Below are 27,439 nucleotides of genomic sequence, written 5' to 3' on the forward strand. Positions count from 1 at the left end.
ACTGACCCTTCACACCCCGGACACTGTCTGTTCAGATTCCTCCCCTCAGGCCGGCGTTACAGAGAGTTACTGCACGGTACAGAGCATGTGACCATTCCCAAATAACTCTCACTACATGTACATATTGCTGTTCAGGTTCATTGTATATACTATATACATGTTTAGATGTATATACTATTCTATTCTGAAATTCTTATTTATGTTGTACAGTTTTTCTGTTCTTCATTTTTATGCTTATTTAAGTGTTGTTTTTATTTTTCTGAGCAACGTGACCAAATCCAAATTCCTTGTGATTATTTCGTTTGGGTAATCTTATTCAAAAAACACCTGTTTACCAAAGAAGGTTTCTCTTTTCTCCTAGCAATAAGCTCTCTAGCAATGTATAAGTAACTTTTGAGCATCGGTGCGTCACTCTTCCATATCGGCTAATTTCTGCTCCTCCTGCTCAACTCCGTACGTTATATCCTCAGTGGCGGAGCTGGAAATTTTTCAATGGGGAAGCCAGGGTGAAACATAAGAGTGGCAATGAGGAGATACCTGAAATGTCTTAGATGACTGTTTTCATTTTTATAACTGTTGTTTGTTTATTGCTTTAGTGTGACCTTCTGATAGTAGGCCTGTCACCATTGCTATGAATTGAATCAGTAACAGTAAATCTCCACAAATATAAATATTAATAAACCTATGTCAGTTGGTTCTCATTGTCCTAGATTGATACATTAAATTTCTTCTTATGTACACAAAAACAAAATCCACTCAATCATGAAGTGTATACATTTATTTATTTATTTTTCTGGGTGGAGTTTGCATGTTCTCTGGGGTTCTCTCCGGGTACTTCATCGGCCCTTGATATGCAGAGTTCTAAAACAAGAGAAGACACTGTAAGACATCTCATCAAACATCAACAAGTTTTAATTCTCAAACAGTTTGTTTTATGTTAGTTCATGGCCTGTTAGAGTTAAAATTATTTAATATCAACATTTAGCTGTTTTTTTCTTTAACTCTGTCATTCTTTCAAAATGACACAATTAATAGAGATCATTGTGTCGTTTTGAAATAATGTTGTGGTCTTTAGTAAAGAGATGGAAATGAAAACTTCTGACTAAATTAAAAAACCATTAATTGCATTCATGGATGTTTGATTTTGTAACTGTACAAAGACTTGTTTTAAAAGTCATGGATGCACACACGATTGTAAATGAAGGTGGTGGTTCCTTTCTTCTCTGTCTCTCCTCCTGTCCATCATGATATACCTCACAATTGCAGTGTCACCTGAGAACTTCTGCATGTGACATGAGTCTACTCTACGCTCTAAGTCCAAGGTGTACAGGTTAATAACACAGGGGAGAACACAGTCCCCTGTGGGATAATTCCTGACCTCCAGTCCCAGCGTGTCAGTAACAGGGTCTGGAAGGTGTTGAATGTTCTGGAAAAGTCAATAAACATGATCCCCACAGCAGTGTCCAATTGGAACCGATAAAGGATGGCATCCACCCTTCTCCTTTATGCAAACTGCAGTGGATCAGGATAATAATGAAGCACCTCTCTGCAGGAGCTTACAGGGACCTCTGCAAATATTTTCTCAGTGCGTCTGGACAGATGTACTGTGAATAAACGAAACATGCAGCTGCAGCAGACAAACTACTACTTGATGTGTTCAACATAACAGAATTATTGCCCTGGCTGAACGCAGAATTCCATTCTCTGCTGAAAATCAAGGATGCTGCTTTCAGGGTTGGTGACTCACATTCACTAAGGAGGGCAAGGAGTGAGCTGACCACAGGAGTAAAGAGAGCCAAAGCCACATATGCCCCCAAGATCTAGGGTCACTTCTCCTCCCAGGATCCACAGCATGTGGAAAGGCATTAAATGCATCACACACTGCAACACCAGTGATGTACAATGCCCTGAGGACCCTTCCCTGCCCAATGTCCAAAACAGATTATATGCCCGCTATGGGTGCAAACTATGGCTCCAAATTATGTGGATGGCGTGAAAACTTTGTTTAATTGGTGATGTTGTAGTATAATTTTAAAGTCTGTGATGTGCTAAAAAGAAGGTAAATGAATAAGATGCAAGCTGAATGACTTCGATTGCATGTTTGATTATAATAATATAATTGAATTACAATGATCAGCATGACCATAGTGTCATTAATTTGATTACAATATGATGTTTGATGTGGTGGGCCTTCACCAGGTATATGCTACTAGAACACAAAGGGAGAGCCCTGGAACCAAAAGTATATCTACTGTATTCCTCACAAGAGCACGTGTGTATGTAGAAGATAGTTGCACTTATTACACTTGGTAAAATTTTGCTTGTTTGCAATAAATTTGATTATTTTAAAGAAATTGAGCTAAAGAGTGGACTGGAAGACAAAGGTGTAAAATGAACGGGAGTAACCTTGTGAAACTGGGAGCCTAGGGAGATTCCAAAACTACTGATAAATGCAGATGTTTGAACCTGAGGAAAAAATAGGAAAGATATTTGGAGTAGATCACGATGCTCCAGAGCCATGTGGCACATCTGGCATCCATGTGGCTCATCAACAGTGATGAAGACAATTTCAAAGGGTATGATTGGTTAAAATAAGGGGCTGGTGAGGGTGTGCCCCATGTAGGGGATGGACAAGGATGTGACTTGTGACGTCCCAAAGGTATAAAAGATGAGGACAGTAGCCCTCGCACCTCAGAGTGGGGTCATGGTGACCAGTTTTTGTCCTGTGATGCTGCTCTCCTTTTTTGCCGGCAATAAAGATCACTCTGATGCTCTGGACCTAGACCTGATGATTTTTCTGAGACTCCGAAGAGAAGTTATCTTCAGGCTGAATTGAACATCTTTCAAGGACTAAGTTTTACAAGGGTCTCCTATTTCGGAATAATTTGCCACATTTATTGGCAAGCCATCAGCCAGGAGGGCAAAGATCAGATGAGAAGGATCGCCACCAGGAGGACTTCACAGACACCACTGGCGCCAAAAAAAAAATAAATAAATAAAATAAATAAAAAAATAAAAAGGTAAGCAGAGCCTTTTTAAAAAATCTGCAAATTTGAATAAGTGGTGTTTGTGGAGAGAAAGTGGTCCGCCCAAGTGAGATCAAATCTCGTCAAAAAATTATCTGCTCTTTCTGAACCTAACCCTTTCAAAATTACTAAAGACGTGGGAGGCACTCAGAGAAGCAGAGTGTAAACCCGTGTTATATGTTTGTCTGTCTTACTGTCTGTGTGTGTTACAAATGCCTCAGCAAGCCCGTGAATGAGTGTGATAACTTATTGCTCAATGTATGCATTGCACGCTGGCTGATGGCAGTGCTGGTGTTTGCTGGAGGGTTGACTAGACTAGTAATAAATCAGGTGTAGCTGAGAAGGACAGAGCATATCCTGATAACCGTTTGAAGTTGGGAAATGGTCCCAGGAGGTCAAATGCGTTTAACACTCACATTTTATAGGGGTTGTTGCATAATAATCTGGTACCAGCTTAAAACATGCACAGTTGTATGTCTTGTCTTAGAGAAGAGGGTGTCTGCAGACATTGCCCCAGTGGGGGTTAAGAGATAAAGTGCGCCCTGTCCGGTTTGAGGCAGGATCCTGTCCAGAGTGAGGCAGGATAAATATCACCAGAGGTGTGCGATACGATTTGGTAGCATTTACACCGCCAGAGTGTTGCGGTGTGATCAATCTGTTGATACCACCACGACTAATTGCCTGAGTAAAGTGTTGAGTGGGTGTTAAGGGTTTTGCTGGGTTGAATGAGCTGGTGGTAGAAGTTTTGCCAGGTTAAGAAGCGAGGGCATATTGATGAAGAGTAGAAAAGAGGAAAAAAAAACATTTTTTTTAGAATTTTGCAGATAGCGTTAGTAGAATAATAAACACATAGATAAGGGAGTGAGAGTGAGGACGAAATATTAACCTCTGATCACTTTGAGCAAGGAGGACATTGTGAGACGAAAGGCATCAGAGCACACTTTCGGCTGGAACGGACATATAGAGATGAGGATGGCATACAGCATTGGCAGACTGAACAAGAGATTAATCAAAAATTGTAGCTTATTACGAAAAATTGTAAACTTAACTCAGACTAAAGAGGAGCTTCTAGCACTACCGTGGGAGGTTGCAATCCAGCATAATAATACTGCATCTGCGACCCTATCGGGGGATTCCTGAGAACCTAACCATAGCTGGGAGACAAAGGGGGGACGTAGATCCATGGTTGCAGATACAGACCGTTCCCAGAAAAATAGAATGGGAAATAGTTAAATTTGGACACCTTACTAAAACTCCAGTCGAGGGCGGAGGTGAGGACTTGAAGTACAACCCTACTAGGACACTTAGACTTAAACAGACCACCACTGTACGTAAAATACTAGTTTTAATAAGAACAAGACAAGAGGGACAGCCAGAAATTAGGAGGCAAGTGAAAGTGTTAAACAAGGAGTTATGGGGACTAGAATGGTAAAAGGAGAGGGGCTGATGACCCCAGTGGACTAGCTGATAAGATAGATATCCAGATCATGTTAAAAAGATTAGACGATGCGTGAATAAATGGCACAAGAGAACATCAGGTGTTCTGCGGTTAATCTGAGAGGAGGACCTTTGACACTGCATGCTGTAAGGAGACTGAATCGAATCTAGACAGATGCCTGCCCCAGGAGGAGGAGACAAAGGAGGAGCTGAGCAACAGACTACGCCTACTGCACCAATAGAGATGAGCAGACCCCCTCCTTACTCGGCTCTTGCGGAGCCAGCACAAGTGAAGCAGTGGCCCCTGAACTAAAGAAGGAGAACTGACAGGAAAGTTTGCAATACACTGGAACACTCAACACTGTGAGGCAGGAATACTTCGAAGCCGCCTAGTGGATGAAGAAATGTACCACCAGCGTTCACGATATTCCCTGCAACCAGAGTCACTGAACCCCCAGCAGGAAAAGAAAACAGATTTGCACACACACACACACTGAACTTGTGGGAAGGAAGTAACTGTGGCCTGAAGATGGAATGCAATCCACATCGAGAATGTGCAACCAGCAGTCCAGCAGGCAGCAATGCCAGTCTTACCTCTGTTGAAGAAAAAAGGAAGGAATGCACGGACAGAATGCAACCAGAACTGGAGGCATTTCATGCCTTATATGAACAAAACACCTGTAAAAAGAGTTAACACAAGCTTGTGAAAGGACCCAGCGCCGTATAATGGAAGGACAGTCACAACTCCCACAAATAGTGAGTCTAGAGCTAACGGGAACCATGCGAACAGAGAGAAGTGGACTGGATGAATTCCCGCTGTCTCTGGATGAACTGGCTGACCACCCAGACGACCACATAGATGAGACATCCTGTGCCCACTAAAAGTGACAATCATCTGCACACACAAAGGCCTTACACTGGACCTCAAAAGGGAGCATGCTTTTGGCATGATGACAGTTCAAGACTTAAAAGACAATGAAAAACCAGCCACCCTTGTGCAGCCTGCAGTATATTGGATCCAGTGGCCTCCTAATTCAGAGTTGATGCATCACTGGAAACTGTGGAAAGAGTGGGTATTGAAAGAACTGCCCACTGCACACAAACCTCAACTTCCATTTCACTGCACAATGACGTATGATGAAACTCAGCAACGTACAGACTATCAAGAATGCTAGAAAGATTTGTGCAGTGGAAAACTCCATGGTTCCAGGTGCCTGACTGGGTGGGGTGGAGTCCCGCCGTCACCTTGATGATGATAGGGAAGGGAGTCACGTGACCTAGGTCCCATGATAAAGACAGCTCAACAAGTGAAAGACTGGAAACCAACTCAGAATATTTATGTGCAAGCATCTACTGATGGACAATTTCTAAAAATCTCTCTGAGAACGTATGATGAAGGAACAGGAGTTCACGTGCTGTTAAGTCGGAGATGTCCTGCTCAAATGCCGCTGTCAGAAGAGCATGTAATGCTGTTAGCTCAAATACCACATAGATTATGGTCTCAGCATAAAACGGATGTAGGGTTAGTCAGGTCAGCACAGCCAGTTTACATTAAGATAAACCAGTACATATGTTACCATACAAGAAACAATATCCACTCAAACCACACCAAATAGCAGGTATAGATGCCGCATTGTTTAGTGTACCATTACACTAAGATTCACATTTATTTGCATTCACATATGAAGGACAACAATACACCTACACACGTCTCGCACAAGGCTATGTGGAGAGTCCATCAATATTCAATAGGGTGTTGGCAAATGACCTACAGCACTTAGAGGTGGCAAGCACAGTATTACAATATGTAGATGACTTACTAATATGCAGTCCTACTAGTGAGTTGTGCATGCAAGACTCGCACACAGTCCTGATGGCACTGGAAAAAGGGGGACATAAGATGAGTAAAGAAAAACTACAGTTCTTTCAAACACAGGTTGACTACCTCGGCAGACAGCTGATGTGGCAGCAAGCGAGCAATAGCTTCATCACAGATAGAGGCTATTGCAAAAGCTCCCAAACCGCAAACGGTGGCGCATATGTTCTGGGGATGGATTCAGTCGACTGTGGATCTGTGATTATGCTATTAAAACAGCCCCATTACGTGGCCTGATTCATGATGCAGGACAAACCAATGGTTCAACTGAACTACAGTGGACTGCAGAGGCTGAGGGTGCCTTCCAGGCCTTAAAGCAGGACATGCAGAAAGCACCTGCACTAGGAAACCCCATCTATGCTAACATGTTTGATCTATATGTTGCAGAAAGAGTGGGCTATGCATGTGCAGTATTAATGCAAGACACACCCACGGGTAAGCAACTATTAGCATATTACAGTACGAAACTAGATAACATAGAAACAGGCCTTCCACCCTGTTACCAGGGTCTGGCAGCAGCTGCCTTTGCATACCCAAAAGCATCAAGCATTACTATGGGCCATCCAGCTACGTTATACACATCCCATCAACTACATGCATTGATCACTAGTCCTAGGTTCGTATTGACACAGGCTAGGAAAACAGGCTATGAGGTATTCCTCTCAGCCCCAGAATTAACCATCCAGCAATGTGCCACTGTGAACATGCCACACGTATGGTGTTGCCTGTAGAAGGCATGCCACATGACTGTATCTAGTCAAGAGAAGTGTTCCTGAAGCCATGTCTCGATTTGTATAACCAGCCAATAACAGCAGAATTAAGCTTTTTTGTAGATGGTTCTTGTTTCAGGGATGCTACAGGAAACCATGCTGGTTACACCATTATACAACTTCATCCAGATGACACCTTCACTGAGGTATAGACCATGAAGTTAACACAGCCTTGTTCAGCTCAATTGGCAGATATCAAGGCATTGACCGCAGCGTGTAACCTGGCTGCAGATAAGACACTGAATGTCTATACCGATTCACAGTATGCATATGCAGTCTGTCACATACACGGTGTCATCTGGAAACAGAGAGGATTCCTGAGAGGGGATGGCACCCCAGTAGTCGCAGGAGTAGTGAGAGGAGGATAATCCTATTTTTGTTGGGAGTAGGACTGCTGTTTGTCATCCGACACAGTCAAAAAACAAAGATAGAAATAGAGGAGGAAGAGCTGACAGAATGTGCCCTAGCCTAGAAGTACACTAGCTGTGGCAGAGGGATAGATATCAAATGCAGAAACAACCACACTTACGTGTGTAAGATCAGCCCAGTGCAAGCAAACCCTGACTCAATGTGAGAAAAGAAAACCCATATGCAGTTCACAAGCAATGTCTGGTAGACTGAGTTGGGTTAGGTGTACAGGAAGTCAATGCACAGAAGTGTTTACTAACTAGATAAAATGCCAAAACGTAAACCAAAAAGAGGAAAACCTGAATCACAGACAGCACATGAATAGCAGAAAGATTTGCAAGACATATTAAATGATTTTCCTTTTGGACCAATACCAATACGTCAATCTAAAACTCATGTATTGGCCACAAGACGATCTGTTCATTGTGCCCCTTTATACTAAATATACATTGAATATGATATCAATCCATCATGGAACAGATTTGCTATTTAGCACCCATATGTTTCTGCAAAAGTATGGTAAGAGAGGTATAGAACATAAGTCTGCAGAGTATGACCAACAGTACGTGATTGACATGGACAATTTGTAAGTCTTAAGTTAAGAGGGCAACTTTACCTACACCCACAGGGAGAAAATGACTAGGTAGGGAGAGATGAGGTGCTAACCCCTTTTGCTCCCCTTTCACTAAGAAAGCTATGGCTGAACCATCCTGAGAAAACTGGCAGCATGACACACGCTAGTAGAAAGAGCCTGCAGCCCCGGCCTGGCCTGAGTCTTCCGACGGCGGAGCAGTTCAGCCGACTGAAGAATCCACCTGGACGATGACAGCCCCTTTTTCTCCTTTCCACTGGCACTCGTACTATTCAGTAAATTAGCATTTAATGTGTGTGACATTGTAAACTAATGATTGCGCTTGAACCTCACAAGTGGCAGTATTCATATTTGCACTTCCTACCCAATGGGGATCCCTGTTATTAGTGGGTAATATGGTCTGAGCATCATCAGAGACTTTGCTGTAAAGTGGTCCTATGGGTACAAGGTATGAACCTTATCCACGGACATTAAAAGCGTGCATGTTTGTACATCCTACTACTCTTCCTGAGTGTATCTGTAACTGTAATAACATAAAGTTACCTGTGTGTATGTGTGTGTGGGTGGGTGGGTGAGGGTGAGGAGTGAGTGCTTGTGAGTTAGCCTATATTTAGCACAGTTAGCCTGTGTGTGAGAGATTAATGCGCGCTTTCGCGCGCCTCTTCCGTATCCTACTACTCTTCCTGTGTGTATTTGTAACTGTAATAACATAAAGTTACCTGTGTGTGTGTGTTGGTGTGTGTTGTTGTGACATTAATGTATGGGACACAGGGATCAGCTGTATTAACAGCAGAGACATCAAGAGGAGTCCCTGATGAATGAACTGGTCTGAGCTGCGGCTCAGGGGTTGCCGTGGCAACTCACAGTGGTCGTCAATGACGACGGAAGCGCGCGGAGCCGGGACACAGAGAAGAGCTAGATTTCCCCCCTTTTCGCTGGTCTCACATTTGGGCTCACTGTGACAAAAAGGTAGCTCCTATCAGAAAAACAAGCAGACCGTGGGCGTCGTAAGACCTTCCTGAAGACTTTGATATGTTTTTTGTCCTCCTGGAGTAAATATTTTGGACACACTCACGAATTAAATACAAAGGTCCCTTCTCCTTTTCTCAGAAAATCTTTGCATTGGAGTGAATGGAGAGGAGACAGGTACTTTACTGCGAACCGAGGCTCACAGTTTAAATTCTGTACGTCTCACTGCTTTGCTGAGCACATTGTGAGAGACACAACAAGTTTGTCTACAACTGTGGAAAAAATCATGTGTCTAGTGTGTAAATTGTGGCCGAGACGAGCGTGGAAAGAGAAAAATTTCGGGCGATTTCACACACGTTCTCCCACTATAAGTACCAACATTCCGCACTCTAAAATTAGATTTTTCAAAAAAGATCATGGTCATTGAACAGTGATTGATCAACAATGATAAGACCTATCAAAACGAGGAAATAATACACCAATACACAAGGCTTGTGTCTACATTTTAAAGTTCAAATGAAGTCTGTAGGTAAAAGTATGCATGAGCAGTAGACCTTTGAAAAACAGTCTTTTTTACGTGTTTTTTTTTCCGGCCATCCCATTCATTTCCAGTGGGAAATTTATCGCAGTTTTACACGACGTAATTCTTATTTCGGAAAGAAAAGTAATAGCACACCGATCCCGATCGAGCCGCACGTTTTGATATATAACTCGCCCTAAGGAAGGAAGTGGAAAAATAATAAGAAGAAGAAGAAACGTGCGGGATAACATTAGGTTACAATAACTGTTATCCAGTCTACAGCAGCAAGCTTGCCCCATAGCCCCTAATAAGATGCAAGCTGAATGACTTTGACGTCATGTTTGATTATAAGGTTGTATTGATTATCATGATATATCGAATAGTAATTCCTTTAGTTTGATCATGTTTGATTATAATAATATAATTGAATTACAATGATCAGCGTGACCATAGTGTCGTTAGTTTGATTACAATATGATGTTAGATGTGATGGGCCTTTTTGTATTCGTTTATGGCAATTCACTTATTTTTATAATTCTGAAAATATTGTGTATACAGTAGCTATGTTGTGTTTTCCTGTTATATAAGTTCAAACACAAACCCAATATTGTAAAAATAATCAATTTTGTTGGTTAGCTATGAAATGTAATTAAAAAATATAAAAATGTAATGTTAATTCTTTAATGTATTCATAAATACAGTCACATTTAAACCAGTAGAAATGTAGAAATCTACCTTAAGAAAGCTCCAAGCCGAGTTCTTACAGGAGGTAGAAAACCCAGACCCACAGCTGCAGCAATGCCAATGACCAGGGCTCCTTTTCCTGCCTTACGCACCTGCAGAGGGAAAGAGAACATCTTTTAGCCCTTGAAGGAACATAATGTCATGATGTCATAATGTCCTATCCCTAGTTCCTATCCCTATCCTTGACCAAGACACTTAATCCACCTTGCCACCTTGTATGCTCCTGGGATTGCGTGTGAATGTAGAAATCTACCTTAAAGCTCCAATCTGAGCTCTTACAGGAGGCAGAAAGCAGCTGCAGCAATGACCAGGGCTACTTTTCCTGCCTTAAGCATCTGCAGAGGCAGCCATGTTTCTGTCAGCCTGCCCCAGGGCAGCTGTGACTAATGAGGTAGTTTACCACCACTTGTGACTGTGTGAATGAATAATACATACAATTGTAAGCGCTTTGGGCATCTAAAAATAGAAAAGCTCAATATAAAACCAATACATTATTATTATTATTAAAAACTTTTAAATCATACAACTCTGCAAGTAGTAGTAGCATTTTCACATTGGCAGTGCCATACTGTCTTGACATACAGACATGCTGACATACTCCATCCCTTTGCAAAACAAATCTTGTAAACATGGACTGGATGTCTCCATTTTAAAATATCTGCGTGGAAAGGAAAATGTATTCAGAACCTCATGCTTTATTCAATTAAATTTCAAATTTCAAAATTGTCTATTCTGGTATATGGCTATATCTACAGGACACGCAAAAGAATGAAATAAAGCCCATGGTGAAAGCCAAAGCCAGGAGGTTAAAATATAAAATATAAGTGAAAAGTCAAGAAAACCAAAATAAAAATAAAAATAAAAAATCTATGGTGATTGCTTGTTAAAAACAACTGAAGAAGACGGACAAGTAGGAGGAGGCTTGCAAATCATTAATACGAATATAATATGTAATATATAAGAAGGTTATGCAATGAGATAACCCAGTGTATGGGTTATTTTTAATCCCTGAATATGGTTACTTTTACTCACTGGATTAGATCTAACGAGCAACCCAGTTAGAATAACCCAGCACGTGTTCTGTCCCACTAGTTTTTAAAGTGGTGAAGTGTGATTTGTGCTATCTTAAATATATTTATTTCACATTTTCGTGATACATGTACTATTATTATTATTATTAGTAGTAGTGGTAGTTATACTCATTATTAATGTTATTGTTGCCCTATTGTTGCCTTATTACAGGGCTTGAACCTACCTGCTGGGACTCAGCGTGGCCGTAGCGCAGCTCAGTGACGAAGTGTTCGCAGTTTCTTTTTAACCCTTATGTGGTGTGCGGGTCTGTGGGACCCGTTTTCATTTTTTATTAAAAGAAAAATGATACAATTAATTAATTTTTCAAACTCAGACTCACTAACCTTGGCTCATTTTCTGTGAAGAACATATATCAGAATACATTTTTAATGACCACACACTGTACACCCCCCCACACATTTCTATTACATATAAGATGTCCGTGTGTGTGTGTGTGAGAGAGAGAGTGAGAGAGAGAAAGAGAGAGAGAGTGACTGTAAATGTGAGTTTTGTGTTTCTGCACCTGCGGTTCCCGCACAAGGTTGCAACATTTTTGTAAAATGCAAGCGTCTGCTCTCGTTTTCCCGCATATTTGACCCTCTATCTTGCGGGAATCTTTATTTTCTCACACTCTATCTGCTACAAATTGGAGGCGGGACACTAGAAATATAGCTTTGTGTTTTCTTATCACAACGGATCAAGATGGCCAAGATGGAAGGGAGAGAAGTTTTTGATGATGATGTAGAGCGAGAGGATTCAGAAGAAGAGGTTTCAGAATTTGAGGATCACATTTCTTAAAATTCAGAGTCTGACAGTGACTCTGAAGAAGTTGATGAGATTGAGCATCAGCCAGTTCCAAAACGAAGACGAGCCACAGGACTAGGCCGTCAGCAGCCAGCCACAGGACCAGAACAAAACAGTCAGCAGGGAGCAAGCGAGGAAATATGGATGTCAAAAAATTCTGAAATTGAATGGTATTCTTGCCCAAGAAAATAGCCACCCCGCAAGGCTGCCAATGTGATAAGGATGCAACCAGGGCCAACACAGATGGCAGTTACTCACACACAGGACATCAAGTCTTCTTTTGAGCTTTTCATCCCAGATTCCATCCAGAAAATTATTCTTGACTGCACTAATTTAGAAGGAAGACGTGTTTTTGTAGAGAGGTGGAAGGAAATGGACCAAACCCATTTACATGCCTGCTTCAGGGTTCTTATCTTATCTGGTGGGGTTTTCAGGTCCAAAGGGGAACACGCAGAATCCATGTGGGATGCAGAAACTGGGGGAGAAAATTTCCGTGCAACATTGGACAGAAAACACAAGTGCAAAAAGTGTATCTGCAACACACACACACAGTAAAACTCTGGCCCTCATGTGTTGTATAGGCTAGTGACCAAAGGCCATGTGTTCAATGGGGCTGATGTGTTGTCTTGACTGATATGTTTACTCTATGTGTTCATGTGTTCAGCTTGTGTTGTGCAAAGAAATAAAAGTCAGTAGTTTTGAAAAACATTGCTTCACTTGTATATTTGTTTCCACTCACATCTTGATTTTAATAGATTTTGTAAAAACAGTTATAAATGTGATCTAACAAAGGTAAAGGGCAAATATTAACAATATATACTGTTTATACTGCTTGTAATTGGGATGAAGTAACTGTATCTGTTGAGTATTTCAACGTAAGTGTTTGATTGTGAGGCATTAAAAACCATAAAATGGGACGGGTCGACCAGACCCACAAACACTGGCTGAGTAGCAACAATATGAACACCATACAACAGTTAAGAGATGATAAGGCCACTCCTCGCCCACCTTCTGACAGGCCGCTCTCCCAATGTCTTGAGCTGAGTGTGGATAATACTTCTTGTCCAGGATGTTGTTGATTTTCCACTGGCCGCTTCCACTCACGTCCCACAGGTGCTCTTTCTTCACCACGGCCTTAGCTGGGATGTTACGACTGGGGGCTGTCGTAACAAATAAACTCAGTTTTGTCTGAACAAATGTATATTAACCACATTACGATATTCTGATCTTAAAACCCCATATAGATTTTGACTTACAGTTAAGTGTTACGTGAACAACAAAGCCGTCACCGATGTACAGGCCCCAGTGCTTATAGAAGCCGCGGGAAAATTCAATCAAGTCCCCAGGTTTCGGATTCTCACGCTTAATTAGAAGACAGAAAAAAATAAGTTACACTAGCAGTTACAGTTAGTCCATGGGCCAGACCGGATTTTGGTATCAGTCAAAGGGACGAAGGCTACATATATTTTTTGGATACCTTCTAAGCTTCCATTTAAACCCAGTTGTGAACCTGTCTGATAAATATGGAGGTCACTGCAGCTCATCAAACCATCAAAAGCATACATTTTTTCACATTTTACGCCTAAACTATGTTCTTTCTTTTATTCCTGTAGGACATAGGAACATCAGAAACACAAAACACAAGTACCACAACATTCACCTGACTATAAGGTTTCAGAAAATATATAACATGCCCATATAATTTCATTGTGAGAATTCAAGATGGCGTCGGAGTCCATCTTTACCCATTTTTTAACTTTTGATCGTGACAACGCAGATGGTCATGTAATACCTCTTTTTGTATGTTTACAAGGGCGGGAAGTTCATTTCCAGGGTTATTTTTGAGATACAAGGTCAAATTCAAGGTCACTTGAAGGTCAAATTTGATATGATTAATGGCACATCATTAACTATCAGCCAATTAACTTTGGAAAATGTATAATATATCCATATTATAAAATTGTGAGAAGTGACTGTGAGCCTGAAGTTTTTCAAAGTCTCTTTTTACAAAATACACACAGTGGGTCACACAGTGGTCTCTATAGGTTACATTTGTTAAAATACACAATGAACATCTACGCTAATAAATAAGTAATATCACAATAAAATAGGAAACAAGAATATGATTCAAAAAATAAAATATTTTAATAATTTGAACAATATTAACATCAGCATAACTATAACATAACTATCCCAAACCAAGTCCATCACCACACTGTGTCACTCTCGTCATCTGACCCCCCTACTTCAAAATGAGGCTCTGGATCTTCGTGCAGTTTTTGGTTACTACAGGTCTGTAACCTGCATATGTTTGTGCATGTCAGACCATTTGACAGGCATGTGCAGCTCGGCATTGGGCATGAATGAACACACTTGAATGTCAATAGTTCCAAGACCACATCTGGTGCAGGCGGGGAGTGCATTCAATCTATGACCAGCTTGCCATCATCATCAGTCCATCCATGTCCAGTGGGGCTCGGCACCACTGGGTCAGCCTGCAGACAGCTGCTTGGTAGTTTGCTCGTTAAGCATGTATATAGAGGCAGTCTCTACAGGGTGGCAACTGGTGGGACTCAACTTTTCCCCTTTTGGTGGTGAAAAGTTGATAGCGCAGTTGGTTGACCTCACCAGTGTTGCTTGTAGCAGCATACATGTGGCAGGTGACCAATTCGATTTTTTCAAACAGATCATCATTAATGTCCCATGATTGCCCCAGTCGACCTAAAGTCTCTTGGCAGATAGTGTCCTTTGTTGCCATCTTCAGGGCATTCAGCTTCCCTCGACCAGCAAATGCACTGACAGTATCACTGCTTTTGAGCCTGTGTTTGCTGCATCCAGTGCATGATGTAGTAGGCGAGTGTCAGCCTCTTCTTGTGTTGAGTACAGCTCTGATACTTCCTCACACTCATCATGTAGCAGGTTTCCTCACAGGTCATGTACAACACCTTGTCATGCAGCATTTCTCTATATCATGGGCGTCTCCACTCTTCTACCAGAAACTTGATGAGACTGGCCTTGTTTGAGGGACTGCAAAGGAATGTTCTCCACTGCTGTATGTGATGTCCACTTGTGAGGTTCTTGTACTGGAGAGTGATATCTCTATCCCGGTTTAGTCGTTCAGTGTTTTTGATCGAAATCTGGCGGTAGACATCAAAAAACACATCAATCCTTTCACTCTCTGCTCCCTCATGAAGAACATAGGTGAAGGTTGACTTTGCAATCTGTGCAAAGGTCTTGTTGTTGCCATTGAGTTTTTGGACCAGGCTCATCCCATCAATGATAGCTGTAGATGGTGTTGGGATCTGTTCAGCAGGAGACGCATTCTTTTCCGGCTCTCTGGCAAGTGCAGCCTTGTTTTTTTTTCGCAGAGATCCATCAGCATTTGCCAGTGGCCATGGCAGAGGACCCAGTGGGTGGGCAAGGGCATCTTTCATGTTCACCTTCCTGTGTTCAGCCACCAGGATCATGTGGCTGAAAAGGTTTCTATCTGCCTCAAGAACCACATCTTTTCCTTTCATAACATGAGATGTCTTTTTGCTGACCTTGGAGAATGTTTTCAGACTTTGCTTGGTCATCCTGTCATAGAATTTTGAAGAGGAGGTCTTATCTTACCTGGTTTGCTTAAAAACCTGGTAGGCCTCCTCCCCGATCTCATGAGCTCTCAAGAGATCCCTGGTTACATCAGGTGGAGCCAAGAAGCCAGTGGACAGGCTAACCAGATCAGACTCATCAGGGGACAAAGGATTGAGCCAGTTGTTCTCCATAACATCAATGAGAGACTGGACATCTGCCTCATCTTTTTGAATCCTTGGACCTTGTAGATCTGGATGGGATAGTTTGGACATGCTTTGGCCTGTCAGGTCTCTCAGCTGTCTGAGGTACATGCTTCTGTACTCAGCTGTTAAATAATATTTACTCGGAGTTCCTGGCTTCAAGCTGAACCCCTTTGTCCCTCCAGCGGTCTGGGTGTCTTTGTTCACCATTTCTTCTATGGCTTGGTCAACAGGGATTCGACCAAAAGGATTTGTGGAGGTCAGTTGAACTGAGAAGCCCCCATTTATACATCTGGGTGTGTGGTGGGAAGCTGACACATCTGGGTGTAGTAATATGGAAGGTACCGTGCATAATTCATTCTATCATATGCAAAACACCAGGGGATCATTGCACGAATACTTCCCAGGTGAAGCATCCAGTCTCCCTCTCTAGACGCTCGGATGAGCCCCAACAAGATTTCAACGATGTCCAAATAGGACATCCAGAAGGATGAGAGGCTGCCGTTTCCATCTCTGAGGAACTTGCGGTACACTTCAAACAGTTCCATGATGCGTGTGCAAGAGCTGCTGTGGAGAACCTCCTTCAAAGTGTCTTGGGAGACGTTGTTCCCAAGACAGTCAGTTGTTTTCAGCGTCTATTCCAGGTGAACCAGGTCATTCATGTCAGTTGCCTCCAACCAAGACAGGAACCCATTCCATGTCAGTCGCATGAGAGCCTCATACAGGAGCTTGTGTATCCATAACACCGGAAACTGAGCCTTCTGCAACCACACCAGACTCAATGCTGAGGTCTCGGAGTCCAGCATCTTGGAAACATTTTCCAATATTGCCATCAGTATGCAGATGGTGTGGAATACCCCAAGCCTTGATGTTCTGAAACTTGTTGTGATGTTTCCATGTGATCTCAGCAGCCTTCACATACAGGGCTTGGTCACATACACAGACAATCTCTTTTAGGCTTAAATCTTGCATGATGCTCAGTGACTGGTTGAGCACTTCATTGACCGTAGACATTTGTGTTGCTGGAACATTGATGGTAGGCAGGTAGCCTACATTGTCAGGGATGACAATTATGTCGCCTCGAGTCAGGATGTTGAAGCCAGTCCAACTGCTGACTGACTGGTGTTCTTGTTTCTGGCAAGATGAGTATTGGCAGCAGTATCAACATGTGTACTTTTGCTTTGTGGTGGCCCCACTCATTGTCCGGCATTGTAAGTTGGCAGCATTGGCAGGGGTGCATCAATTCTTCATTTCTTTGTTTTGGCAACACTGGCCATGGGTTGGACAGGAACTTGGTTAACTCGCTTTGCTTGCACAGCAATCCCATTGACTCTATGAGATGTTCCCTCACCACTGATGGTTTCTTCCAGACAATCAATATTGTCCCAGGCTAAAGTTGTAAATATTCTTGGATGGATGTTACCTGGTAAGGCCATATCTCTCCCTGATGACGAGAGCTTCTGAAAACACAAGGCAGTGTAAATCTCTGCCATCTGGGAATAGGATACACTGTGCCCAAGTCGGTTGAGGATGTTTATCAACTCCACACTGCCTGTTAATGACGTGACACTGAATGGCAGAACAATGTGCTTAGAAGGCTTGATTTTTCCACATGTAACTGCATATACTACGTCTTGGCCAAATGATTGCAGAAGTCGCTTAACTCTCTGGGCTGCATGAACAGGATGATTAGAGCCTGTGAGTAGATAGCACAGGAACACAGCGAGAGATGCTGGAATGGTCGGACACTGTTTCTGGTTTGACCTCAGGTGGCCAGGCATTCGGTGGTTATATGCCAGGACAGTCAACACATGAATGCATGTCTTTTGGTTGTAAGACAAAAGAGAATTTATGCGAAAGTGACATGATGTGTGTGAAAGTGACAAGTAGCTTCATATGCTACAGTTGTTAGCTGCAATTGGCTGCACTCTTCCGTGCAGGGGGAGGGGCGCACACCAAAGGCGAGCCGCCCGGGGTGGTGAAAGTGGTAAAAAATAAGCATTATCTCTGTCCCCACCAACGACGCCGACACACTACTGACGCCGCTGAGCGTGCGAGTGCGCACACACACACACGGATGAGTTTCTCTCTCTTGTTCAATGAAGTTGGCGGTGATCAGAGTAATTTGTGATTATCGTTACAAGCAGCACGAATCACAACGTAAATGAATGCGGTTCCGTTTTACATTATTGTCAGAACGTTAATTTATTAAAATCGAACATTATTATTTAGAGCTTGGAGGCTATAAAAATAATAGTCATTAAAGTAACCGGCTGGACTTAATTTTGCAGTGGGCTATATGGCCGTCAGCTGCGCTTGTGGAAAGCCCTGAATCTATCCACCACACCTTAAAAGCTGGTCCGTGAAAATATTGACAGACATTAAACCGGTCCATGGTGCAAAAAAGGTTGGGGACCGCTGGTGTACATTACAAATATATTTAGGATATACTCTGATTCCTGAATGCAAAATTTTGCTGCATCAAACATCATAATTTTCTAGCTAAAATTATGCTAGCAAGGCTAACGTTAGTGTAAGTTTTCAGTTCTTGCTAGATAGCCACTAAAACAGTCTTACACACTCCACAGTACTACATCTGAAGCAAATTATATATACCGTATTTTCCGCACTATAAGGCGCACTGGATTATAAGGCGCACCTTCAATGAATGGCCTATTTTAAAACTTTGTTCATATATAAGGCGCACTGCATTATAAGGCGCACTGTCAGATTTTGAGAAAATTGGAGGTTTTTAGGTGCGCCTTATAGTGCGGAAAATACAGTAGTTTATCGGTTACGAGAGGAAGGGCAGCGGAGCGGTGTTATTTATCGCAGGAGAAAAAGCTCTTTGGCATCATCGCATTGAAGAGATGAATGACTGTGGCCATCTCGCTTTGTTCCTTCGGAAACTCTGTTTAGTCTTCTTTACTTGGCGCAGGTCATCTTGTTACTTCCTCCACTTCCACACCATTAATTCGTTAATGTTAAATTCTCTCACTGCTGCTCTATTCCCGTGTTCTACTGCGTGACTGATCGCCCCAGAGTTTAAACTCTGCGTCGTAAGCGTGTCTCTTAATAGGAGCCATTTTGGGGTCTTTACATAAACACACAAATGGAAATGAAACGGCACGCCTCACGCAGTCATATATCCCAGCATGCACCGCGCGCTTCTTCTTCTATGGGGAAAAAATGAAGTCGGCGGCTGCTTACTGTAGTTGCGAGACCTGTTGTGGCTCAATATTGGTCCATATATAAGGCGCACCGGATTATAAGGCGCACTGTCAGCTTTTGAGAAAATTGGAGGTTTTTAGGTGCGCCTTATAGTGCGGAAAATACGGTAATTGAAGTGAATGTATGTGTTGATAGAATAATCATAGAAGTAAAACAAACCTTGCTTTGTTTGTTTTTGATTGTGATCATTGATAGAACAGCAGTGGTGGAGTGATATTTACCTGGGCTCTGCTTCTTTCTGTTGTGGTGGACTGGGGTTACTTCTAACCGGAGCACAGTATAATTCCAAATTTGACCTTTGACCTTCAAGTGACCTTGAATTTGACCTTGTATCTCAAAAATAACCCTGGAAATGAACTTCCCGCCCTTGTAAACATACAAAAAGAGGTATTACATGACCATCTGCGTTGTCACGATCAAAAGTTAAAAAATAGGTAAAGATGGACTCCGACGCCATCTTGAATTCTCACAATGAAATTATATGGGCATGTTATATATTTTCTGAAACCTTATAGTCAGGTGAATGTTGTGGTACTTGTGTTTTGTGTTTCTGATGTTCCTATGTCCTACAGGAATAAAAGAAAGAACATAGTTTAGGCGTAAAATGTGAAAAAATGTATGCTTTTGATGGTTTGATGAGCTGCAGTGACCTCCATATTTATCAGACAGGTTCACAACTGGGTTTAAATGGAAGCTTAGAAGGTCCCCTTTAAAATGTTACCAAACACAATATTATTTAACATTGAGAAAAGTCCTAATCATGAGGGTAAAACAGATCATGCACATGCGTCTAACACACAGTTTTCCTTAGGGGGTGGTTAACTTCATGAGCTGATCCAATATTTAGCTACTCACCTGGAAAGGCTATCATACAAAAAAATTATCTACAGACATATATCTATCCAAAAAATATAGGTAGCCTTCGTCCCTTTGACTGATACCGAATAGTGAAATTTTGGGCTCTGGCCCATGGACTAAGTGGTATAGAACAGGATCTCAATTTTGCCAACAACAATGTAAATGAATAAAATTATACTCGAACCAGTTTCCTGAGCGTCTCATTGTTTTGGCTAATCAGATTCCCCATGGCACCGTCTGCAGGAATAAATAATTGAATTAATCAGCCAGATATTAGCACGCTTTATATACCTCATTTCTCATGTCTGTCGCTGTCGGCAGCTGTCGGATTCATTTCAGTTCAGTTTTAGCATCAATAACAGTACAAATTCTCACGAGACAAAACGTAAAAGCCTGAAGGCGAGGATGTCAGGGGCAAACGCTCTCATAGTTCACTCTGTGGTTGTAAAAGCGCTGCACTTACAAGTTTCCAATACAAATTGTCCACCCAGTGTCACTAACCTTAATGTTCTCCTCTTCTTCGTGTTGGTCTAATGCCGCAAATTAAGTTTACTGATGGGGCAATGAGATTAAGGGGAAGTGGACACGTCACCTTGACACGATAGCCGGAGGGCTGTTATCTAATGGTACCATCTATCTCCATCTTTGCGTCGGCCAATCATCATCGTCCAAAGGTGCCGGGGCGGACCAATCGCCGCCCGCCGTCTCCACACAGAGTCTGTAATCTTTCTACAGTATCCCAGAACAGAAAAAAATAAAATAAATCAGTCTCAAAAAAATTTTTTTTTTTTGTTTTTTAATAAAGGATATCATACATTATGTTTTTGGACACACTTACGAAGGGAGATGTGTTCATTTGGTTGCAAGCAGAACTCTTCAAGGTAAATGAGTGCTTCTGTCGAGTTTCACACAAATTACTCTTTATTACAAACATGTACAAACAGTTTAATATCAGAGGAAGACAATAAGTATATCATGTTATTTGTGTGAGATGTAGGAACACTTCCATCACATGAACTTATTAAAGGTCACACATTAGACATTTAGACTGTTTAAATAATTTAGATCCTAAACATATTAATTAGCTTATTAGGTATTGGCTAATGGCTGAAGTCCCATTTTGACTAAACGCATTTACAGTTGATTCATATAGTGGAAGATAATTGATTCATAAGTAAAGCATTTTTTATCTTTTTATAATTAGAAAATATTGCCATCTCCACATTCATTACACAGCCACCTTCTTAATTTCATATCAAATCATTTAAATATATTTCCTCTTGGCACTTTCATTAGTAGCTCGTGTTTGATGAACTTGTGCTGTCTGTAGAAAATTTAAAAAGCCTAAGAAAGCATGAGGGACACATTTCCTTCAAAGTCCCAGATGTTTGCATGTAGATTAGGCAGTGTCATCTGTGACTGACCACGTTGAGTATCAGTTAGGCTTCGCTGGTGAATCGTTAATCAAGCCCCCTGAGCAGGCGACCACGGACCCCAATCACTGTGTGTCCTCCTTTTGTTTTTTGTTGCCTCCAAACAGAGCTCCCGCCATAGCCACGACACCCAGACTGACGGCTGCAGCGATGCCTGTCCACATGACGGTTTCTCCCGCCTTACGCACCTGCAGGGGGAAAACAAACATCTTTCAACGTAATGTCATTCAAAACGCCTTTCAGAGAATCAGTTCTGAGACGTACAGCACACAAGTTCACATGTACTGTATATAGTCTATTGTGTCTATAAAAAGTATGAACTGAACCATGGTCAATATAATCTTTATTTTCTTTTAAAAAATAAACTTTTACCGTCAAAAGGAAAACAGATTTCTATAAAGTAGCGTCAATTAATTTAAAACACATCATGAAGCGGTTGCATAAGTTTTTGAAGTCTAGCCTGTAGGTACTGGTAGTTAACTGGAACAAGGTTATTTTGTCTGATGAGACCTTTAAGGGCAAGAGACCAGACTTTAAGACTAGTGCACATCACCACAAATACACCATCTCCACTGTGAAGCATGGTAGTGGCAGCATCTGGCTGCAACGATGCTTCTCGTCAGCGGGACCAGGACAGCTTGTAAAGGTAGAGGAACATGAACGCAGTAAAATACAAGAAACCCAGAAAGAGAACCTGAACCAGTCTGAGGGAGAACAATGACTCGAGAGAAGATTTATTTTCCAGGAAAACTGCAGCCCAAAGAATAAAATGAAATCTAGGAAAACTGGTTTAAAGACAATTTCTTTTCCCAAAGAGGCCAAGTCAAACCCAAACCTCATCCGAAAATATGTTTTTAAGAAGGATAGTTTGTTAAATGTAATCATTTTCATTAAGTACTTGTTCTTCTTTGCACTGAAAGCAGGTTGTTGCCATTTGTAGGTTATTATGCGACTGTGTTAATGGTTATTTGAGATCAAACTGAACTGTATGTGGACCCTGAACTAAAACCAGGTTGACATCCCTGGAACGGAGTAAATAGATGCCATCTGAGACGATGGAAATGTAACGAACATAAAACTGAGGCTTGTTTTCTTCACTATGGCCTGGTTGTGAATGCTCCATTTGACTTGCATCATATTTGCATTTGCCCTGGTATGTTTTCTTCTGTCACACACAAATACTTCACTTTCATATAGCCACATTTAGAGTAAAGCAGTACTCCTTGGTGAAGCTGTCAAACAGCAGACAAAATAGATAATCCCAACAAATGTGACCCATAAAAACCAGCAGTCACTTCCAGGCTGTATGATATCAAAACTACAGCTTTGTCGGATAAAAATCTCCATTTACATAAGTTAATGACAATGCTGTACTGTGACTAAGTAACACTTACATGTAGAAGAATGTCTTTGTTACTAATAATGATATATACAGCCCTGGAGTAGGAGTATCACATGGAAGGTTAAAATAAGTTGAAATTTACATTTAGAGATACAAATTGTATTGGTAGTGACACAAGTCAGTAGATACACTTTTGTACTTGAATCTAAGTGTAACCATTGACCCCATTCCTTTACTTGAGCTGGTGTAATCTGTACCTCATCTGTACCCCGACGATGTTTCTCAACCTACCTGCCGGGACTCGGACTTGCCATAGCGCAGCTCATTAACAAAGTGCTCACAGTTCCCCCTGAAGACGCAGTACGGCAGCTCCCTGCCCACCAGGGAACAGGCCTCTCTTACAATGATGTGAACCGGACGAGGTGTGTACTTGTCATCCAGGCTGTTGCTGATTTTCCACTGGTCTAGCCCGACCACATCCCAGAGCTCCTCTTTCTTCACTATGGCCTTCTCAGACAGTACCGACATCATGCTGCTGGAGCCTGCACCCGCAACCTCCGCTAAAGGCAGTTATTATAAAAAGAAAAAGACAGAAAAACTTTGATTGCATGTAAAGGAGTCGCATAATGATATCTGTATGATGTCAGATGTAAAAAAAAATGACACATCACAGTGAATGAGAGCTGTCAAATAAGATGCACACTCAAACAGGTTGGGATATATGACTCACAGGGTGGTGCCAGGTGAACAACAAAGCCCTCGCCAACATACACCGCCCAGTGCTGATAGGTCCCCCGGAAAATCTCAATCAAGTCCCCAGGCTCTGGCTTCTCATCATACTTGGATTAGGAGAGAGAAAAAAATGTTTGACTTTGCAACAGACTGTGTTTGGCAACATTTGCAGCACATCTGACATAATCTAGGGTAAACAGCAATAAGACCAAAGCAAATTAAATTAAATGAGATACATAGAAGAAATACGTATCGATAACACAATAATAAAAAAAAGTGTTTGTTTTCTGACCAGTGTCGGGGCCATGTCGGTACCGTCCGTAAACCTTGGAATAGTCTGACTTCCTGACGACTTTCAGCTCCTGCAAGAACAAACAATACACAGATATACAGAGAAATTAAAAAGAATTAATTCCTCCTCTTCTTTAAAGGTACACCACTCATAGATGGGTTTACGTTTAACTTAATGGTCATACTGTAGGTCAAGTTTTGTGGCGCGTATTTGGATTCAATTCAAATATTTTTATGATATCGTTTTAATCATTGACAGAAACAAATGGGGTGGACAAAATAATAGAAACGCCTTTCAGTTAAGCAGCAACGCAAACTGGGCCACAGCCAACAAGATGTGGATTTATCATAAGACTGATGTGATTATCTGGATGTAATTAACTATTTATGCACCATGCAAGTCTAAATATATATGAAAGGTGAATTGGAACCTGGGAAATAAATTCAACTGATGAAATGATTAAAAAGTTCTGCGTCTTTTTGTGTTCTCGCTTCAGTACTAAACAGATTTAACAGTGTCAACATATGGTCTCGTTTTAAAGTAGCCGAGGCATGCTAGCTGGCTATAGCTTTCACTGTGTTTACGTCGGACTCAAGACTTCACCGCCTGGAGACGGTTTCTTAGCATCAACGACGAAGCTCTGAAGCATCACGGAATCGACACCCCGTCTCCGGTTTATGCTCTGTTTACGCGTGTGGCTTGGTGGGTCTCATTTCTTACCTTTACCGACGGTGTCCTTGTCGTGGTCTGGAAGCCGACCCTAAAGAATCACACACCAAAGCTCAGCTGTGAGATCAGCTGATGGTCGCCGCTTTCATCCGGAACCTGCGGCTACTTCACAATAAAGGTACATTCCACCAAGCGGTAGCGTGTGCGTTTGCCGTCACATATGATAATCCTGAAAGGTAAAACGGAAACGCATCTCAGGCTATAATGGCACACAACTCAGGAGCAACTCCAACCACGCCTTGCAAAATAAAAATGAAACTTAAAATATTATTTAGCGCAGGGTTGTAGTCAAGACTGCTGCTGAGTCAGTCTGCTCTACTGGCTCTACCAGATAATGTAGTGAACAGGGGCGGAGCAAGACTTTTAAACAGGGGTGGCCAGAGGGTGGGCCACCCCTGGTTTATATAAAGATATGAAAATATTTTTAGAAAGTAAAGCTCAAGCAGGAGACCGATGAGTGAAGTAAATACATAAATCTCTATCTATTAATGAAATGGAATCGTAAAAGCTATACATACAGTCTAAGTAAATAGAACAGCAATAAAATAACACCAAAACACAAAACCATTTGTTGCTACAGGCTGAATCAGCATTCAGAATTTGGCTTATTTATTCACTTTTCAGTATCTGAACTTGGCTAGAAATTTACTGTTTCAGACTCTTGTGTCTGCCCCAACTGACTTGCCTGGCTGGCTTCAGGTTGGGAGCTGCCAGGGCTAATATAGGATCTTCTAGAGGTTCAGAAGTCTATATGTAGTGTATATAGTTTGTTTATATATTAGTAAGACATAAGACACGAAGTTAGATCATAAAATGTCATTGTTGTCAGTATTGTCTATTGTAGGACTAACACAAAGACATACAACAATTTGCAAACTGTTGCTGAAATCCAGTTACAGTCAAAACATAAAAGACTAAAACAAAACCCAGCACAAAATCCTGCATAGGCATATACATATAACTCCATAGGTGGTCAAGATCAAAATGAAATAACATTTCGCGAGGACCACGGAGCTTTATAAACCTACACACAACCTAGACAGGATAACACAAAGACATTAAAATGAGGTATACGGTACAATACATAGTGATTGTGTACAGTAAGTAGGGTATGGAGCAGGTGAAGATGCAAACATGGGGACCATATGGTGTGGTTAGTGCAGAGAGATTGTCACCTTTGTGTGAAATATCACAGAAAACAAGGGAATAATGTGAATTTATATTTTAGTCGTGTAGACAAGGAAATGTATTGGAAATCTTCAAGTCTCAGATCACTGAAAATTATGAAAACAGCTTCTGGACTTTCCCTTTCCAAATATTTTTACTAAAGAGTAATGGAAACTTCAGCCCACAACAAAAACAAACAATGACAGAGTGTAATAGAAGGATTACGACACCATGTCTTAAAAGTGAAAACTGGTATAAAGGTACTTGTTCAGTACTTTCATTTTGGTTTGTTTCAGTTTTGATCGTCTAGAATGGTATGGGGAAAATACAAACTCTAAGCAGATTCATTTTTCTTTATTATTTAGTTTCTGCTTTAATGCATCATAAGCAAAACAGGATTGACTAATTATTTCTTAATTGTAAAGTCTAAAACAGAACTTCATATCATAACTGTCTCCTTTGTAGGATATATAAAAGATGTACATGCAGGTTATATTGGGAAAAACTTGTAGAGACCTTAATGGACTTAAGATTCAGTGTAGCAGATATGTAAAGATTTGTCTGGAGTGTAGTCAAATGAAATTAGACAGGACAGTGTACTGTCATGTTACAAAGTGCAAGGAATAACATTACAGCATTAATACATTATGAATGTTTTATGATAACAGCGGCATAGTGATCTTTTTGGGTCCTCTTTTTATTGTTTTAAATCTCACTGCATTACAGTGTGATGAAATGTATCAGCAGTTACACCAGAGCCTGCAGCATGATCTTTATTTCCCTGCAAGTCATCCAACTGTTCATGCATACTGACAAATCAGGCAAATAAATTTTAGATCTCTAAACTAGAGACATAGTAGTACTGATCCTGCTCACATGGTTTTGCTCCCATTAGAGCGCTTTTAACTGGGAACAAATGTTTTTTTTCCCCTTTTTTTTTTTTTTTTTTTTTTTTGTTTGTTTGTTTGTTTGTTTTGGGCCAAAAGAAATGCTGAGCCCTCAACACACTTAGGACTGTGAAATGGTGTGTGTAAACTACCCCACACAGGACTTCAACCCCCGGGCCAGTCAGAGATCCCATTGCTCCTTCATGGGTTACACACAAAGTGATTGTGAAATGAAAAGTGGAGAAAGTACAGTCAGAGAACATCATGAACTGTGACACAGAAATAAGTGCAATAGAAAAGATTCAAAATGAGAGCTTTATTACAAAGGAAAAAGATTAAGCCAATATTACAAACTAAATTTTTGTGACATTATCTCATTTCATCTTCTACTACCACTTATCCTCCTCAGGGTCGCGGGGGTCGCCAGAGCCTGTCCAAGCTCTCATCAGGTGAGACAGGTCGCCACTCTATCGCAGGCTAACACAGAGGCATCAGTGCTAACCACAGTGAGCTGCTCTGTGACATCATATAATACTTTAATCAATTTTGATTGTTTTACTTTGAGTTCATCTATTAATACATAATTTAAATGAAAGCATTAATCAGCCTTAATTTGTTGATTGATTAAACTTTTCTAAAAAGTAATTAATCATGTGACTCTAAATCTTTAAACTTATAATAGACACAAGCCAAATTAAAAAGTGAAGCAACACATGAATGAACTATGTCGCCTTGGAACCACTAGGCGCCGCCAGGGACGTCAACAGCGACGTGTTTC

At 41.3% G+C, this 27,439-nt stretch overlaps 2 protein-coding genes across 3 annotated transcripts; both read right to left on the bottom strand.

Moving 5' to 3' along the window:
• Nucleotides 1–763: 763 nt before the first annotated feature.
• Nucleotides 764–20,313, bottom strand: LOC125008549 (phospholipase A and acyltransferase 3-like). The gene is made up of 7 exons (XM_047585835.1): nucleotides 20,264–20,313; nucleotides 13,474–13,579; nucleotides 13,226–13,377; nucleotides 11,758–11,770; nucleotides 11,598–11,662; nucleotides 10,334–10,434; nucleotides 764–861 (listed from the first exon to the last, which is right to left on the bottom strand). The coding sequence occupies exons 1-7, from the start codon at nucleotides 20,306–20,308 to the stop codon at nucleotides 837–839; spliced, it is 507 nt and encodes a 168-aa protein (XP_047441791.1). The 5' UTR covers nucleotides 20,309–20,313; the 3' UTR covers nucleotides 764–836.
• Nucleotides 20,314–20,982: 669 nt separating this feature from the next.
• LOC125008631 (phospholipase A and acyltransferase 3-like) lies at nucleotides 20,983–24,923 on the bottom strand. Of its 2 annotated transcripts, none has more exons than XM_047585940.1 (5): nucleotides 24,599–24,923; nucleotides 23,879–23,948; nucleotides 23,585–23,693; nucleotides 23,146–23,414; nucleotides 20,983–21,700 (listed from the first exon to the last, which is right to left on the bottom strand). In XM_047585940.1, the coding sequence occupies exons 2-5, from the start codon at nucleotides 23,891–23,893 to the stop codon at nucleotides 21,578–21,580; spliced, it is 516 nt and encodes a 171-aa protein (XP_047441896.1). In that variant the 5' UTR covers nucleotides 23,894–23,948; nucleotides 24,599–24,923; the 3' UTR covers nucleotides 20,983–21,577. The 2 variants fall into 2 exon arrangements, with proteins under 2 accessions (XP_047441896.1, XP_047441897.1); XM_047585941.1 differs by lacking the exon at nucleotides 24,599–24,923 and adding an exon at nucleotides 24,474–24,539.
• Nucleotides 24,924–27,439: the final 2,516 nt, after the last annotated feature.

Source organism: Mugil cephalus, chromosome 5 (genome assembly GCF_022458985.1).
Source record: "Mugil cephalus isolate CIBA_MC_2020 chromosome 5, CIBA_Mcephalus_1.1, whole genome shotgun sequence".
Taxonomy (NCBI): Eukaryota; Metazoa; Chordata; class Actinopteri; order Mugiliformes; family Mugilidae; genus Mugil; species Mugil cephalus.